Source organism: Vidua chalybeata, chromosome 17 (assembly GCF_026979565.1).
Source record: "Vidua chalybeata isolate OUT-0048 chromosome 17, bVidCha1 merged haplotype, whole genome shotgun sequence".
NCBI lineage: Eukaryota > Metazoa > Chordata > Aves > Passeriformes > Viduidae > Vidua > Vidua chalybeata.
This window is the reverse complement of record NC_071546.1, coordinates 11496932-11511544: the sequence shown is the minus strand read 5'-3', so window position 1 is coordinate 11511544 and position 14613 is coordinate 11496932. Positions and strand designations below refer to the sequence as shown.

General features: G+C 41.6%; 1 protein-coding gene across 4 annotated transcripts; it reads left to right on the top strand.

Annotated features, from left to right (window-relative positions):
• Nucleotides 1-5797: 5797 nt before the first annotated feature.
• On the top strand, nucleotides 5798-14401 carry NELFCD (negative elongation factor complex member C/D). Of its 4 annotated transcripts, none has more exons than XM_053958749.1 (15): nucleotides 5800-5931; nucleotides 6391-6506; nucleotides 6668-6777; nucleotides 7614-7723; nucleotides 8034-8141; nucleotides 8697-8849; nucleotides 9570-9697; nucleotides 10109-10274; nucleotides 10917-11051; nucleotides 11454-11593; nucleotides 11780-11894; nucleotides 12191-12286; nucleotides 12477-12617; nucleotides 12946-13075; nucleotides 13475-14401. In XM_053958749.1, the coding sequence occupies exons 1-15, from the start codon at nucleotides 5866-5868 to the stop codon at nucleotides 13507-13509; spliced, it is 1749 nt and encodes a 582-aa protein (XP_053814724.1). In that variant the 5' UTR covers nucleotides 5800-5865; the 3' UTR covers nucleotides 13510-14401. The 4 variants fall into 4 exon arrangements, with proteins under 4 accessions (XP_053814722.1, XP_053814724.1, XP_053814723.1 ...); XM_053958748.1 differs by having other exon boundaries at nucleotides 5802-5931; nucleotides 9567-9697; XM_053958750.1 differs by lacking the exon at nucleotides 5800-5931 and adding an exon at nucleotides 6041-6298 and having other exon boundaries at nucleotides 9567-9697.
• The last annotated feature ends 212 nt before the right edge of the window (nucleotides 14402-14613 follow it).

Below are 14613 nucleotides of genomic sequence, written 5' to 3'. Positions count from 1 at the left end.
CATCTGGGAAAAGAATCTTCCTGTTCTATGACAAACTTTGAAGCGTCTTTGTAAATAAAATAAGCTACAAAGGGGATCTCTGAAGCTCTGCTGATAAAAGCCTGACACGGAAAAATCCCTCTGGTGACTGACAAGACAAATTCCAAGAGTGAGCCTATTTTAATCCTGGTCATACTCAGCTGGCTTCAGTCCTGTGAGTGCATGCGTGTCAGGGTAGGTAAAACTGCTTCAGAAGTTTGCTGTAGTGCACAGACTGCTAAAATTTGAGCCATAAGTACTGGCTTCGGAATTAATTGTTTTGATCCCTGATTCTCATTAAGAGTTCAAACTTCTTTTTATCCTGGTTACTTTCAGTGTACTGAGCTGAGCAAAATGGGTGCAGTATAAAGCACAAATCTGACTTGGAAAAGCAACATGGGAGGAGGTGGGAAGGCAAATAAGATTTCTCGCTGCATTAAATGTAAAAATAAGGTGGAGGTTTTTGTCTGACTGCTGTGTCCTATAAACTTAGCCTGGTCCCGTGAAAAACGGAATTCCCCAGGGTAACAACAGCATTGATACCTCTGTAACATGGATAACTGACCAAATATGTAATAGATAATTAAAAATCCACCAAAAAATAAACTTACAGATTTTCCTATTTTTTTTTTTTTTTTTTTCACTTAGGAAGTCTGACTCAAAATTATTGAATGACAGAACAAAATAAAACCTTTGAACATTGTCTCAGATAGGGAGAAGGATAAATTTTTGAGGGAGAAGATTATGACACTAGGGATTTTTGTGTAACATACTTTTTAATGCTGGGCTACCAGCAGACAAATGTAAGCAAATTCAAAATTAAAATGTGACTTTATCTCTTCACTTTAATTTACCCAGTCATTTCATTGAATGAGTTGGCTAATTTTTTTTTTTTTAATTTACTACTACGCAGGTTTGGAGAACAATAAGGACAGAGGCAGTAATGTTGGGAATTCTCTCAGTTCTGTTGTTCTGTCATGCAAACTATTGTATTAGGCTGTGAATTTTATGTGAATTATTAATAGTGAAGTGCAGTGTTTCTATCTGTAGTTTTCTGGTATTTGATGTGACTTTGGAACTGTATCATTCTCGCAACTGAAATGCCAGAGTGCTGGCAGAGGGAGGAGCAGCTGTACCAGGGTTAGGAATTGCCACATCAGGGGGGCACAGTCCAGTTCTTTTTTTGCTACATTTTCAGTTTGCTGTTGGCAGGATCAGAAGAACTTCCACAAAAAGACAAATTAGGGGCTGGGTGATAGAACTAAATACTGTGGAAGAACTCAAAGTATTAATGAGAAATGTTTCAGACTGGTGCTTAGGAGCCACGGAGATGTGTCCTGAGTGGGGTGTGAGGGCTGATGAATATCTCAGTAGTTTTAATCTCTGTTCTCTTGCTGTTTGAAGGCACAACATCCAAAATGTAGTAACGGAGTGTGACAGTTTTGGTGCTAACCCTGAGTTCTGTTTCTCACAGGACAAAGCTCTGCTGGGCTACAGAGGTTCATCTGTGTAAGGCATTCTGGAAGCCCAGAGCAGCCACGAGCAGCAGCTTTTGTGAACCTGTTTGTGATTTAAAACTGGGAAACTTAACAGCCAGTTGCTCTGTCCTGCAGCATGACCCAAACCCTGCTGCCTCTCAGTTCAGCTGCTTTCTCCTGTCCTCACCCCCCCTCACTCTTGTAATGATGTGGTTGATAAGAGAATAGAGCAGTTATGAAAGAAAGGTAGGAGACAACTTCTAAGTTCAAATTCCATCACTTTGGATGCTGAAAAAGAGATTTAGGGGGGAAAATTCTTCATTCCCCAGGTGAGTGACCCAGTCTGGGATCCTCATACAAATTTTCAAGGTCAGAGAATGAATCTATCCCAAAAAGGCCAGGGTTATCCAGTTAAGGAACTGAAAGAAAAAAAAAAATGCACTTTGTGCAACCATTAGAGCTGGGAGATAGTTTAGTGAAAGGTGAGTGTAATGATCAGCGTGAAAATCAACTGGAACTTGCTTTAAAGCAAGAAAATGTTTCCACCACAGGCTCATCTTGAGAAGCACTTGGGGCGTTGGGAGGCTCAGTGTTTTAAGCAATCCTCAGTATATAAAATACAGTTCCAACTTTTAAGCTGACATTCGAGGGACACTTGAATGACATCACATCAGCAACCTCCAAACCACCTTGTTTTGTTTCAGAATATTCTTGGTTACATGGTGAAGTGTCTTGTGTTCAATGTCTGGAATAACTGTTACCAGTACTTGAGGTACAAACAGAAATGCTTCATCTTGAGGCTCTGCTTGAGAAGGAAGAACTCTTTAGCCAAAACTCATTAGCCTAATGATGCTGCTGTAATTTCCTACTCCATTGGAAAGTTATTACCTTAACTCTAGTTGAATGTATTGGCTGCTTTGTAAAGGGCTAACGATTACAAAAATACAAATTTATGCTAAAAGAATTTGTAGAGGGCGAGGAGCAGAGGGAATGACAGAGACTGCCAGGGTGGATATTTTTAAAAAACATATGAATAAAAGGCAAACAGTTTTGTTGGAAGTTGGCTCTTCTGTTTGGGATTTTTCTTCTATATTTTAGGAAGGAACCAAATGAAGTTGGATGATTTCATCAGCTGTATTACATTCAGCCCTTTAGGCAGCAAATCCTGAAATACAGTCGTTAAGTAATTTGGTCAAAAATCAAGCAAATTTTGATAGTTGGAATTGAAACTTGAGCATTTGATACTTTGTTTATTTTTCTGTTAAATACCAACCAAAAAAAAAGGTACAAAAAGAAAAAATCATGTAATTTTTTATGTCCCTGTACATCTGGCTCTTCTTCACACACTCTCACTTTCCAGAATGCCTTTACTGCTTCCTCAAATCATGAAGCAGAGACACCAAGGCTGACCTTCACTGGATATTTATCGCACTCCAAATTTTCTCTCTGTCTCAAATTTTATCTCAAAATTTGCTCTCTGCTTCATCAAAATCTCATTAGATAGAAATTGTCACTCAAGAATATTTTACACATAAAATGTAGTCAAATATGCATTTAAAGGAAAATTCGTTGCATTAACTTGCTGCATAATAAATCCTTTCAGGGACATCCAGGTAAATCTGCTTTTAGTCATGAACATTTCACTGATACTTTGTAAAACATTAATCCATATGGGGGAATGCAGTTAAACCCAAGAGACAACCAACATTGTTTCCATTCAAAATTGTAAAGGTTTAGTTAGCAAAATCAATTTCTGGTACATTTAATATTTCATCACATTTTAAGTGATATCTTGAAACTGTTTGGTTTCATCTGATTTTACCTCTTGTTTATTGACCTGAAGTGAGGCAAGCTTGGATATTGCAATTCTGCAAAGGGCTATTCAGCAAATGTCTGGCTGTTACAGATTTCTAGTTTCCTTCTCAAGGGAAGCTGAAAGTAAATGCTTTGAGTATTGTTAATTCTTTATATATTTAAAAAAAATCTTTTTCTGTTACTGCAATCAAAATAAAGAGATATACATATATAAAGATGGAAAACTTCTAGTTTTAAGATTCAGGCACTGAAATTGTATCATAAATGTCTTAACTGTCTCCTAATGGCAGTTGGTGCTGGGGGCCGTTCCCATTCTCTACTCAATTAAAAAGGAAGTTTTGTAGCATAATTACCACTGAAGTCCCACAAGTCCAACTGTTGTCACCAGACAAAACTTTTACCTGCTCTGAAAATGCTTTACTGAGGCTAAGAGTGCTTCAGGCCATAAGCTCTGGCACAGTGAAATTCTCCAGGCTGCAGATCCCAATGTCCTGCCCAGGAGATGCACAGCAAATTTTGGTTGTAGGAAGGAAGATTCTCCTACCTATATAAAAATTGTCATGCAAAGTCTGTTTAGTTGAACTTCCTGTGAAGAACCAGGCTCTCCCCCTAAGCCTCATGAAGTCTCAGACTTGTGGTTTTCCCATTCAGTTTCATTGGAATGTTAAGTCCTGGACTCACCTTTTCTCCAATTTGAAGTTTTCTGAACGTTCTGTTAAGGTATTATAATGGTTACTCTGAAATCACCTCCAAAGAACTTGTCTTACACGTAATAGCTGATACAGGAGGTGTAGAGATGTTTCTTATGAGACTCTCAGTACTTTTTCTTTCTTGGTTTGAGATGGATTACATTCAGATCTGGTACTTTCTTAGGAAGCTCTGACTGGTTAATCACTCTGTCTGTTACAAGTTCACTATTATTTCTCACATCTGTGGGATGGAAATTGCCTGCTAACCAAATGGAGATGAGCCAAAAACTTTTTCTCAAGGATATTTCCCTTGGCTCCCAGCCTCAGCTCGTCACTTCACTCCTAGTTCGTCCCTCATAAAAAACGACCACAGGCACCGGGATGTCCTTACTGTCCCCCTGCCTGCAGTGGAAAACGTGGAAAACCTGTCCCTTGTGGCTCTGCTTCAATCCGTGTGTTTTATCCAAAAAAAGCCTTTTTTCCTTTCTGCTGGCAGAGCGAAAAGAACATTATCCCGGGCTCTCCCGACTCGGAGCAGTGTTCCTGGAAAAGCTGTTTCACCACTGTAGGGCAGCACAGGACAGCACAACTCTGCTGTGCTGCAGCTCAGGTGCTGGGGTACGTTCTCTGTATTGAACTTTGGAGTGCAGCAAATCCCTTGATTAGCACAGAAACCACATTTGAACAAGGATTTTGTCTGTTGGAGATCGTATAACTTATTTCTGAGCAGAGGGTTTTTGGCCTTTCTTACCAAGCAATGCATGGAAGGCAATGACATTTCTTTTTACTATTTTTCAGTTAGAAACTGAATGAGAATAAAGGACCTTTTAAAGAATTAATCAGCAAAACTCCTGGCTGGCCTCCAAATCCCAGAACACACCCTTACCCTCCCCTTTCTCACAGTGAAACTCTTGCACAACTGAAGTGTGGCACTGCATCTGAAGAGAGACAGACGGACGGTTTCTCACATGATCTCACTAATGCCTCTCTCCTTCCCCGAGGCCTGATTATGTGATCAGTTTTCATTGTAGACTTGTCCCCTGTTCATCTAATTCCTTGTCCCTCCCTTCCCTGAGGAACCTCTTGACCCGTTCTCTTTGCTCAGCATCCCCAGGGTCCCCAGGTCCCAGGGTGAGCACAGCCAGTGCTCGGGGATCCCGTTTTGTGGATGGGGAACAAATCTTGTGTCACAGGCTGCCCTGCCTGCTTACAGAACAGCCCCACGACAGGGGACGTGGCTCTCACAGCACCTCTCCTCTGCCCAGAGATGCCCACTTTCATGCTCCAAAGTTATCCTCCCCCCCGCCTTTTTTTTTTTTTTTTTTTTTTTTTTTTTTTTTTTGGTTTGGTTTGGTTTGGTTTTTGTTTCCCTACTTGTCAGTTTTTCTATTCTACCGTAACATTTCATCACTCCTATCAAGTTGCTGTTGTTCGACATCCCCCTCATGCTTCCATGTGAGTGAGGGAAGAAGTGAGGGAGGGAGGGCACTGCTGTTGCCCAGCTGCAACCAGAAGAGGACTATATCCCTTGGAGAATACATCCCTTGGAGAACACATCCCTTAGAGAAGACACCCCTCGGAACAACGCATCCCTTTTCTTCCTCTTCCCTTGCAATTCCCGTCCGATTGCTGCTGTGCTGGGAGGCTTCGCAGGGCAGTTTAATTTTACATTTCCACCGGTTCCTTTCCCCGCGGAGGGGTGTGTGCCCGCTGCCCGCCTCCCCTCAGAGCCCGGCACGTCCCGCCCGCCCGGCGCGGCCCCTCAGCCGCCGCCATCCCGGCCTCCCGCCCCGCCTCCGCCGCCGCCATTCCGCGGCGCCCCGCCCGTTCCGGCCGCCGGGCGGGGAGGGCCGGGCTGGGGAGCCATGGAGGACGCCGATTACTTCGAGGGCAGCGCGGCCGAGTGGGGCGGCGAGGCGGACGGGGGCGCGGTGAGCGCCGGGGGGAGCGGGGCGAGGGATGACCGCAGCCCCAGGCGTGTCGCGGAGCAACCCCTGGGCATAGACTCCGAGCATTCCCCTGGGTCCGGAGCATCCTCCGGGAGAATCCTGGAGTATTCCCCGGGAGGGACCCGGAGCGACCCCCGGGCGGGTCCCGGAGCACCCCCGGGCCCTCCCGCTCCGCCGCGGGGGCTCCGGGCTGAGGCGACAGCGCCGGGTGTGTGAGGGCAGGGGCCGGGGCTGCGCCGGGCCCGGCGCCCCGGGGTTAAACAGGGGGAAGGCGGTGCGGGTTTTTGTACCTTCTCCGTTATTAATCGCTGTTTGTCGGGGTGCAGGTCGCTTGCGGTGCTGAGCCGAGGTGTGTGTGCTGCTGTGGGCAAAAAGAGCCTGAATATGGGAGTGTGGGGGGAGACGGGACAGGGAGGCTGACCTGACTGTGCTTGTGAGCAGCAAGATGATGAGGATGGGGAGGGAGAAGATGATGCCGAAGTCCAGCAGGAATGCCTGAAGAAATTTTCAACACCTGATTATATAATGGAACCGTCTATATTTAACACGTTAAAGAGGTGAGTTAAAGAGGTGTGTTATAGTGTTTTAGAGGTGTCACTTCGTATGGAAATGTGTGCAAATCTATAAATGGTGCTGTTGCTGTCCCTTTAAATTTAGACTTCTGTTTATTTCTGGGTTTAATGTGACTCAAATAGTTCTTTTGTAATCCTTTCATCAGATATTTCCAAGCAGGAGGGTCTCCAGAGAATGTTATTCAGCTTCTCTCTGAAAACTACACTGCAGTGGCACAAACTGTCAATTTGCTGGCAGAATGGCTCATTCAGACAGGTATGATACAAGATACAGAGTATTTTGGGTCTATGTTCTGTCAGAAATATCTGAATTTGTGGCAAGTTTGATCATATACAGGAAGTGGATTGTTATAAAGTTGTCATCCTGTATGTGGCTAAATCCTTTATAATAATAGGTTTATTCCACTTGGAGAATGATGAAGCAATATGTTGATGAAAGGCCAACAAACTATGTTATAAAAGGTTTTATGGTTAAAACAACTGCATAAATTATAGCTTCTTTTTAATTTCATTCAAAGGGCAAGGGTGCTGTTATGTAGACAGTATAAGCAGTGTTTTTATCCTGTAATGGAATTAATGATGTAATTGTTATTACATTACCAGAATTTTTGTACTCTGATTTCAGAAATGTAGAACTATTCATTGCTATTTGTGTGTTATTTTTTTAGAATACTACCAAAGCTACTAATAACCAATATTTAGAAGGATGAACTTTAGTGTGTAGTAATGTGGCTTTGTGCCCCAGCCCTGGTGATCCCTTTTTTGGTTAAGACACCCCTGCATTTTGCTGTTACACCAGTAACAGTCCTGGGGATGACTGGCATTGCTTTTTGTGTGTCTGATGAGGAGAGAAAGAGGAAGGTTGTGACCTGCCTGAGATCCTGAACAGTTTAGCATTTAGGAAAAAGAGGTGTAAGATCTGTACATCTGTATCACTATGGCTCAGTAGTAGAACTGATGGCTCTCCTCTCATCTTCTCTGTGCTGCTAAATTTTGGAGTAGTTTCTGTTCTCACTGGAAAATGTGGGATGCTGCTGCTGTGTTCCACTGGACTGCATTGCATGTGCCAAGTGTTTTGTTCCTTCTGTGCAGGTGTTGAGCCAATGCAAGTTCAGGAGACTGTAGAGAACCACTTGAAGAGCTTACTGATCAAGCACTTTGACCCTCGGAAAGCAGATTCCATCTTTACAGAGGAAGGAGAGGTGAGCATGCAATCCCTGTTGCTGTCCCTACAGAGGATCCTTCCTAGATGCCTTCATCTGATGGAGGGGTGGAGGGAAGGGAAATTGAATCTTCAAAGCTCTTTGGCTGAGGAACTGGTTTCAGAAAACCAGCTCTGTCTCACTGGAGTCCTCAGAGGTTTAGAGAACTTGGAAATTTGGGATGCATCCTCCTTTGTAATAAAGCTCTGTAGACCAACTCACAGGACTGCTGAGAGGTAAAAGCCTTGCTTTTTATGATCCTGACAAGAAGACATTCTTAAATTTCTCTCTGTTGCTCTGTTCTTTTCAGACTCCAGCCTGGCTTGAGCAAATGATAGCACATACCACGTGGAGAGACCTTTTTTACAAATTGGCAGAAGCCCATCCTGATTGTTTAATGCTTAATTTTACTGTGAAGGTACTGTGCTTAAGTCTAATGAGTAAGAATATCCGTAGAGGTCTAATTGTTCTGGCATCACATATTAGTTGTGGTCTTGCTTGTATATTTTATGTATTCCTACTAATACTTACTAGTAAAAGTATACCTTGGTGGGAGGACTTGTGCTACAGGTTGGAGTAAGTGAAATTTCCCAGTTTGAAGTACTGCTTTTTCAATTTTTTTTAAGGTTGTTGGGGTTTTTCTCTTTTTTTTTTTTTTTATTGTTTGTTTGTTTTCCTGTGATCTCTGTTTGAAAATTCTGGATTTCTGGTTCAGTGGAATGTCTCAATCACTTTTGTATGTTTCTGTGACAAGAAAAGAATGTTCTGTTTTGGTGTGCTCTGCTACATTTTTTATTATTGTGCTTTATTTTTGCTACATCTTTATTGGTGTCCTTTTCTGTAAATCGCAATATAAATGTGAATTCCAATCAGTGTATGCAGAGCTGAAACTTAGATTCTCTGTGTTCTTCTCGATTTGTTAGGATATCAGAAATAGAAATAATAGATTTCTGTGATGTTTTTATTTTTGTAGCTTATATCTGATGCTGGGTATCAAGGGGAAATAACCAGTGTTTCAACAGCATGTCAGCAACTAGAAGTATTTTCCAGAGTCCTGCGTACATCTCTGGCAACAATTTTAGATGGAGGAGAGGAAAACCTTGAGAAAAACCTCCCTGAGTTTGCTGTAAGTTTGTTTTTTTGGGGGTTCCCCTCCCGCTTCTATTATGTGGAAAAAGAGGTGTTCTGCTTTCCAGTTAGGAGGCAGAGATCACTGTGGGATTGTAGCCAATCTTGATGTCCTACAAAAGCTTATGAAGGGAAGGTATATCTGAGTTAAAACCCAGAAATTTATGCTTTTTGGTTATTCTGTGACCAAGAATTCTTTGGGTTGCTTATGTGACACTTCTTATATTTATTAAATGGATTGTAAAAAGTTGGGGGTAGAACTGTTGTCTTTCACATGTACTGCAAGATCTAAAGATCAGTACTGTCAGTCAAATGAAAATAATTCCCTTATAATCTGCATCAGTGTAAAAGGTGCCATGTGAATCAACCCAGCATTTCAGTGTCATGAAACAGCACAATGATTTTCAGCTGGCTTTGAACTTCTCTTAGTGTTCAAATACTGCAGAGAAAGTACTGAGCATATGTAGAATAGATTTTCCTCTCAGTTTTGGAAATTGAGAAATGAAGTTTCTCAATTCAGAAATTTCTTCTTGTTTAGTGTCAGTGCTTTTCTGTGTTTTCCTCTTGGCTTTTGGGGTTTTGGCTTTGTTGTTTAGTTGTTTGTGCTTTGGTGTTTTTTTTTTTTTTTCCCCTTTGCTCTCACGGCAATGTAATCACAGAAAAACACTGGGATGTTTTCTTGCTGTCTGGTGAGGTTTGTGCTGTGCTTTCACAGAAGATGGTGTGCCATGGAGAACACACTTACCTCTTTGCTCAGTCCATGATGTCCATCCTGGCCCAGGAGGAGCAGGGCGGCTCCGCTGTCCGACGCATCGCTCAGGAGGTTCAGCGCTACGCCCACGAGAAGTGAGTGGCACCTGTGGGACCAGGGAAATGGAGCTCACCACAGTCTGTAAACTCTGCTGGCTTTTGCTCGTTCTTCATCACCTTTCACTAGCAAAAGGAGAATCTTTAGCTGCAACAGAGCAGTTCTTGTAGCAGGGCTTTAAGTTGTGGGACAGCAGAAAAGTTCAGTGTCCTGTACCAGAGAGACCTGAAACTGGAAAAGCAAAGACTTGAAGTTTCTGTCTATTAAGAAATATCGATTTTTATTTTTTGGTTAACATTTTGGAAATAAACAAGGCAAACACAGGCCTAATTCTGTAATTACCCTAAGGCATTACATCCCATAGAATATCCCTGTTGACTCAGCGAGACTTCATCTGAAATGTCTGAATTAAGAAAATAAGTCACTGTGCTTGTTTGCTCTTCCTGCAGAGGCCACGATGCCAGTCAGATCACCTTAGCACTGGGTACTGCAGCCTCCTACCCCCGAGCTTGCCAGGCTCTGGGGGCAATGCTGTCCAAAGGAGCTCTGAATCCAGCAGATATCACTGTCCTCTTCAAAATGTTTACAAGCATGGACCCACCTCCAGTAGAACTGGTCAGTATTCACCTGTTTGTAACCTCTGAAAGTTATTTCTGTTATAGAAGCATTCAGAAATAGGGTGCCTTGTGCTTAGTGTTGTATGGACACAAAAATTAAATTAGCACTCACTTGCCCCTCTGTAATTTTAATTAATGTCTAAAAGTGAAGCTGCTACTCGCATTCAGGTTTGAATCAGCTTCATGGTACTTCTCTTGGGGATTTTTAATCATTCCAAGTTGTGTTTTTACATATAACTAAACTAAAGAACGCTTCCATAGGAGATTAAGATGGCAAGGAATTAATTCTTTAAACAAACAAAAAAAAAAAAAAGAGGAAAAAAGAATCCCTGCCCACTTTAGCAGTTTGTTACAAGTAGGCCTAAATTATACATTTCACACTTCTCACTGCATTGTTTTTGTTTTGGTAAGAAAAGGCAAGATTTTGATACTTTAGAAATATGGTCTGTTAACTGATTCCTTCTTTTGTTTTTCCTTTTTTCTTTCAAAAGTCAGTGTCTCTGCAGAAAACTGTTTAATGTACTCTTAAAGGAAAATGTGCTTATCTTGTTCTATGCAAGGTATATCAAATGCAGAAACTCCATTCTTAGTCACCTCTCATGAGTCTCAGGCTCTGATAAAATGTTCTTTCTCTTCACAGATTCGAGTGCCTGCATTTCTGGACCTCTTCATGCAGTCCTTGTTTAAACCAGGTGCTAAGATCAACCAGGATCACAAACATAAATATATCCACATACTGGCATATGCAGCTAGTGTTGTAGAGATGTGGAAAAAGGTAATGTTTGCTTCTGTAAATAATATTATTTTTTACCTGCAGCAGCCTGCCTGTGCTGAAGAAAATGTATGGTTGTGAACCATATGGTTGCAAGAATCATCAGTTTAAAATAATACATTCAGCTTAGTTTACTTATTTTAATATGAAATCCTTCTGCCTTCAACTGTGGTGATTAAAAAGTGTAGATCCTGATGATCAAACAAAAGTCTGAGTGCACTGAGAATTAAATAAAGCAAGCATTCTTGTACTTCAGCTCACTCATAATTAATTCTTCTGAAACTTTCATGTGAGTCTGAATTTTGAGACACAGGTTGCAATCCTAGGCTTATTGCAGGTTAAACTCCTTTCCTTAACCAAAGACATCTGCAACTTTTGCATTCCAACTTTGCAATAATTTTGCAGAACAAGAGAGTCAGCATCAACAAGGATGAACTCAAGTCAACCTCAAAAGCCATTGAGACTGTTCACAATCTGTGTTGCAATGAGAACAAAGGGGCATCAGAGCTGGTTGCAGAACTGAGCACTCTCTATCAGTGCATCAGGTGAGCAGAGAGGCTGGGAGTCTCTCATGACTCATAAATCCTGGTTTCCACACACAACTTGTCCTCCTTGGGTGGCAGAACATACTTTTCTGTGCCACTGGAAAATGATGGCAGATTATTTCGGGTTCCTGGTAAAACTTCGATTTATTTTTCATGCTGCTGTGCTAAAGTGATGTCTCTCTGTAGGTTCCCAGTGGTGGCTATGGGTGTGTTGAAGTGGGTGGACTGGACAGTGTCAGAGCCACGGTACTTCCAGCTGCAGACAGATCACACCCCAGTTCACCTGGCACTGCTGGATGAGGTAAGAGTGTCTGGAAAACTCTGCTGGAGAGCATGGTTCTGGTTCTTGTGTAAGTCTGAGTGCCTGTCATTTGCAGTAAGGCAGTAAATATGCAGAGATGAATCTATTCAGAGTAAATGGTTTGGTTTTGTCAGCTCAGCATTTACGCCAGGAAAACTTGGGCATCATATAAATGATGGAATGCTTTTCTAAATTAATTTCTGTCTGGCACTGAACATCAGTGCAGACTTGCCTGCATTGTGCATTGTGTTTTAAATTGCAGTTCTAAGGATCTCACTTTGCTGTGTTGTTTGCAGATCAGTACATGCCATCAGCTGCTTCATCCCCAAGTTCTGCAACTTCTTGTCAAGCTCTTTGAAACAGAACATTCTCAGCTGGATGTGATGGAGCAGGTGATACTCAGAGGATTCAGTGGTTTCTGTTACTTCACATCATTCTTACTCAATTCAACAGCTTTTCCTCTCACAGCACATTTAATTTCGAAGTGCTTAAAATGTAGCATAGCAGATATTGATTGAATAAAAATTGCACACTCTGAGAGCAAGTTCTAAAGTGTTGGCTCTTCCCTCCCTTCCCCATCAGCTGGAGCTGAAGAAGACTCTCCTGGACAGGATGGTTCACTCACTGAGCCGTGGGTACGTCCTGCCTGTCGTCAGCTACATCCGCAAATGCCTGGAGAAGCTGGACACGGACATCTCACTCATCAGATACTTTGTGACAGAGGTCAGCAGCAAAAACTGTTTTCTGAAGTCTAGAGATCAAGTTTAAAATCAGCTCCATATGTTTTGGATATTCAGAAATCCTTCAGGTCAGATTCTGAGCAATGTCTCAGTGTTCACCAGGATGTGACTTGGTCCTACTGATCCTGACTTCTGGAAGTAACAAGGTACTCAGTAGAGCACCCTGAGAATGCAGAACTAATTGCTTGCACTTGAAACCTCTCATTCTCCATCCAACTACTTGTATGCTTCCAAGACTGGTATATGAATTAAATATTGTCCCTCCCCCCACTGTAAGTGCAAGAATCATCAATTTTTGTCTGCTGTTTCAGGTGCTCGATGTGATTGCTCCTCCATATACCTCAGACTTTGTACAGCTTTTTCTTCCAATCTTGGAGAATGAAAGTATTGCAGGCACTATAAAAACAGAAGGTGAACATGATCCTGTCACGGAGTTCATAGGTAAGTCACGTTTATTCCTTGCATACCTGCTTCCATTTGTGTCTGTTACAGCTAGCAAATAATGTTTACGAGGAAGATTGCTAAATATAGGAATGCCTGCCAGCTATTTTCACAGACCACTTCCCTTTTAGGGGCCTGTGTTTAGCAATTTTCCTCTGATCAAGAATCTGTGGGTAGTAGTGAGGAAAGTGAAGATAAATACTGCTTTTTGGGAACTATCACTGCAGCAAGGAAAGGAAGGAAAGTTGTCTGTCATAATACCTCCACTAGAAACATCTGTCCACACCCTAAAAGCCTAATTGTTTACATAAGCCATATGCAGAAATCCATATGCAAATATATAAACCAGAATCATGGTCATGTACTGAATAGTGTCTTCTTTTTTTCTCTCCTTTTAAGCTCATTGCAAATCTAACTTCATTATGATGAACTGAGCAGTGGAAAACATCAAGAATGCAGCCAGAGCTCATGATCACTGTTCTGCCATGCTCTCCACCAGTGAGGTTGTATAAATGGGCAAAAAAACCCCAACCAACAAACCTAAAACAAGGAGGAAAAGGCTGAAGGGCATTTGCTTGACTTGCATGGTGACCTTGAAATTCTTACCAGAGGAGTGTTTGCATTTAATATCAGAGAACTTAATGTCATTTGGAAATTGAATGATACCAAAGGTCTTTCTGTTGTTACACAAATCAGTATAAATCAATGTTCTGAAGAGGATGGATAGCAAGAAACAGATTTAGTTGAAGGAACATTATTTTGGTTACTTGCATAATTTGTCACTGATCCTTTGTGTAATAAGCAAAATATGAAGAACGGGTAAGGTAATTCCTACTAAAACCATTTTGCTGATAGTTCTCTGAATAGGTCTTGAATGCTCTAGGCTTTGATGTTGCAAGTTGTAAAAAAATAGGAATTAGTGGGATTTGCTCTGTGCCTGCAGCACAGAAGTTCTTAATGTCTGTTCCTCCCCTTTGCATTGTATTAGAATTCTAAATATCCTACATGAAAACAAAAAATGTGTTTTGTGTAACAGAACAGGAATTGCAACAACCAAGGTTGGTTTTGTATTAAGAGAGGAATTCTGTGTGAGTGTGTTACCTTTCAGAATCTATTTTTTGCTAAATAGATGCATCAGATGTTACTGGTAAGTTTCATTACCATGTCATTACTGTCCCAAAATATGAATTGTGTGCCGAAATTTCATTACTGCTTGTGTGGCTTTGTTTTTATACTGATCTCTACTCTGTCCTGGCTGATGCCAAACTGTGGCAGAACACCCAACAATATAACTTACCTTTAAATAAAGGTGTTTGTTCTTTTCCAGAGATGTCTTTCAGTTTCGTTAAGATGATTCATTTTCTCTGCTCATTGGGCTAGATTCCTCTTTACACCCCTCACTTTTAAACAGTAATTCTCTTGGACAGACAAGCACATTATGCTTTTCCAAGCACATCTGTTTTCTGAAGAATCTGCTTTCTAAAAGACACAGAAACTCTAAGTCTAGCTGGATGTAAATTTAAAAAGGAAACCACCTG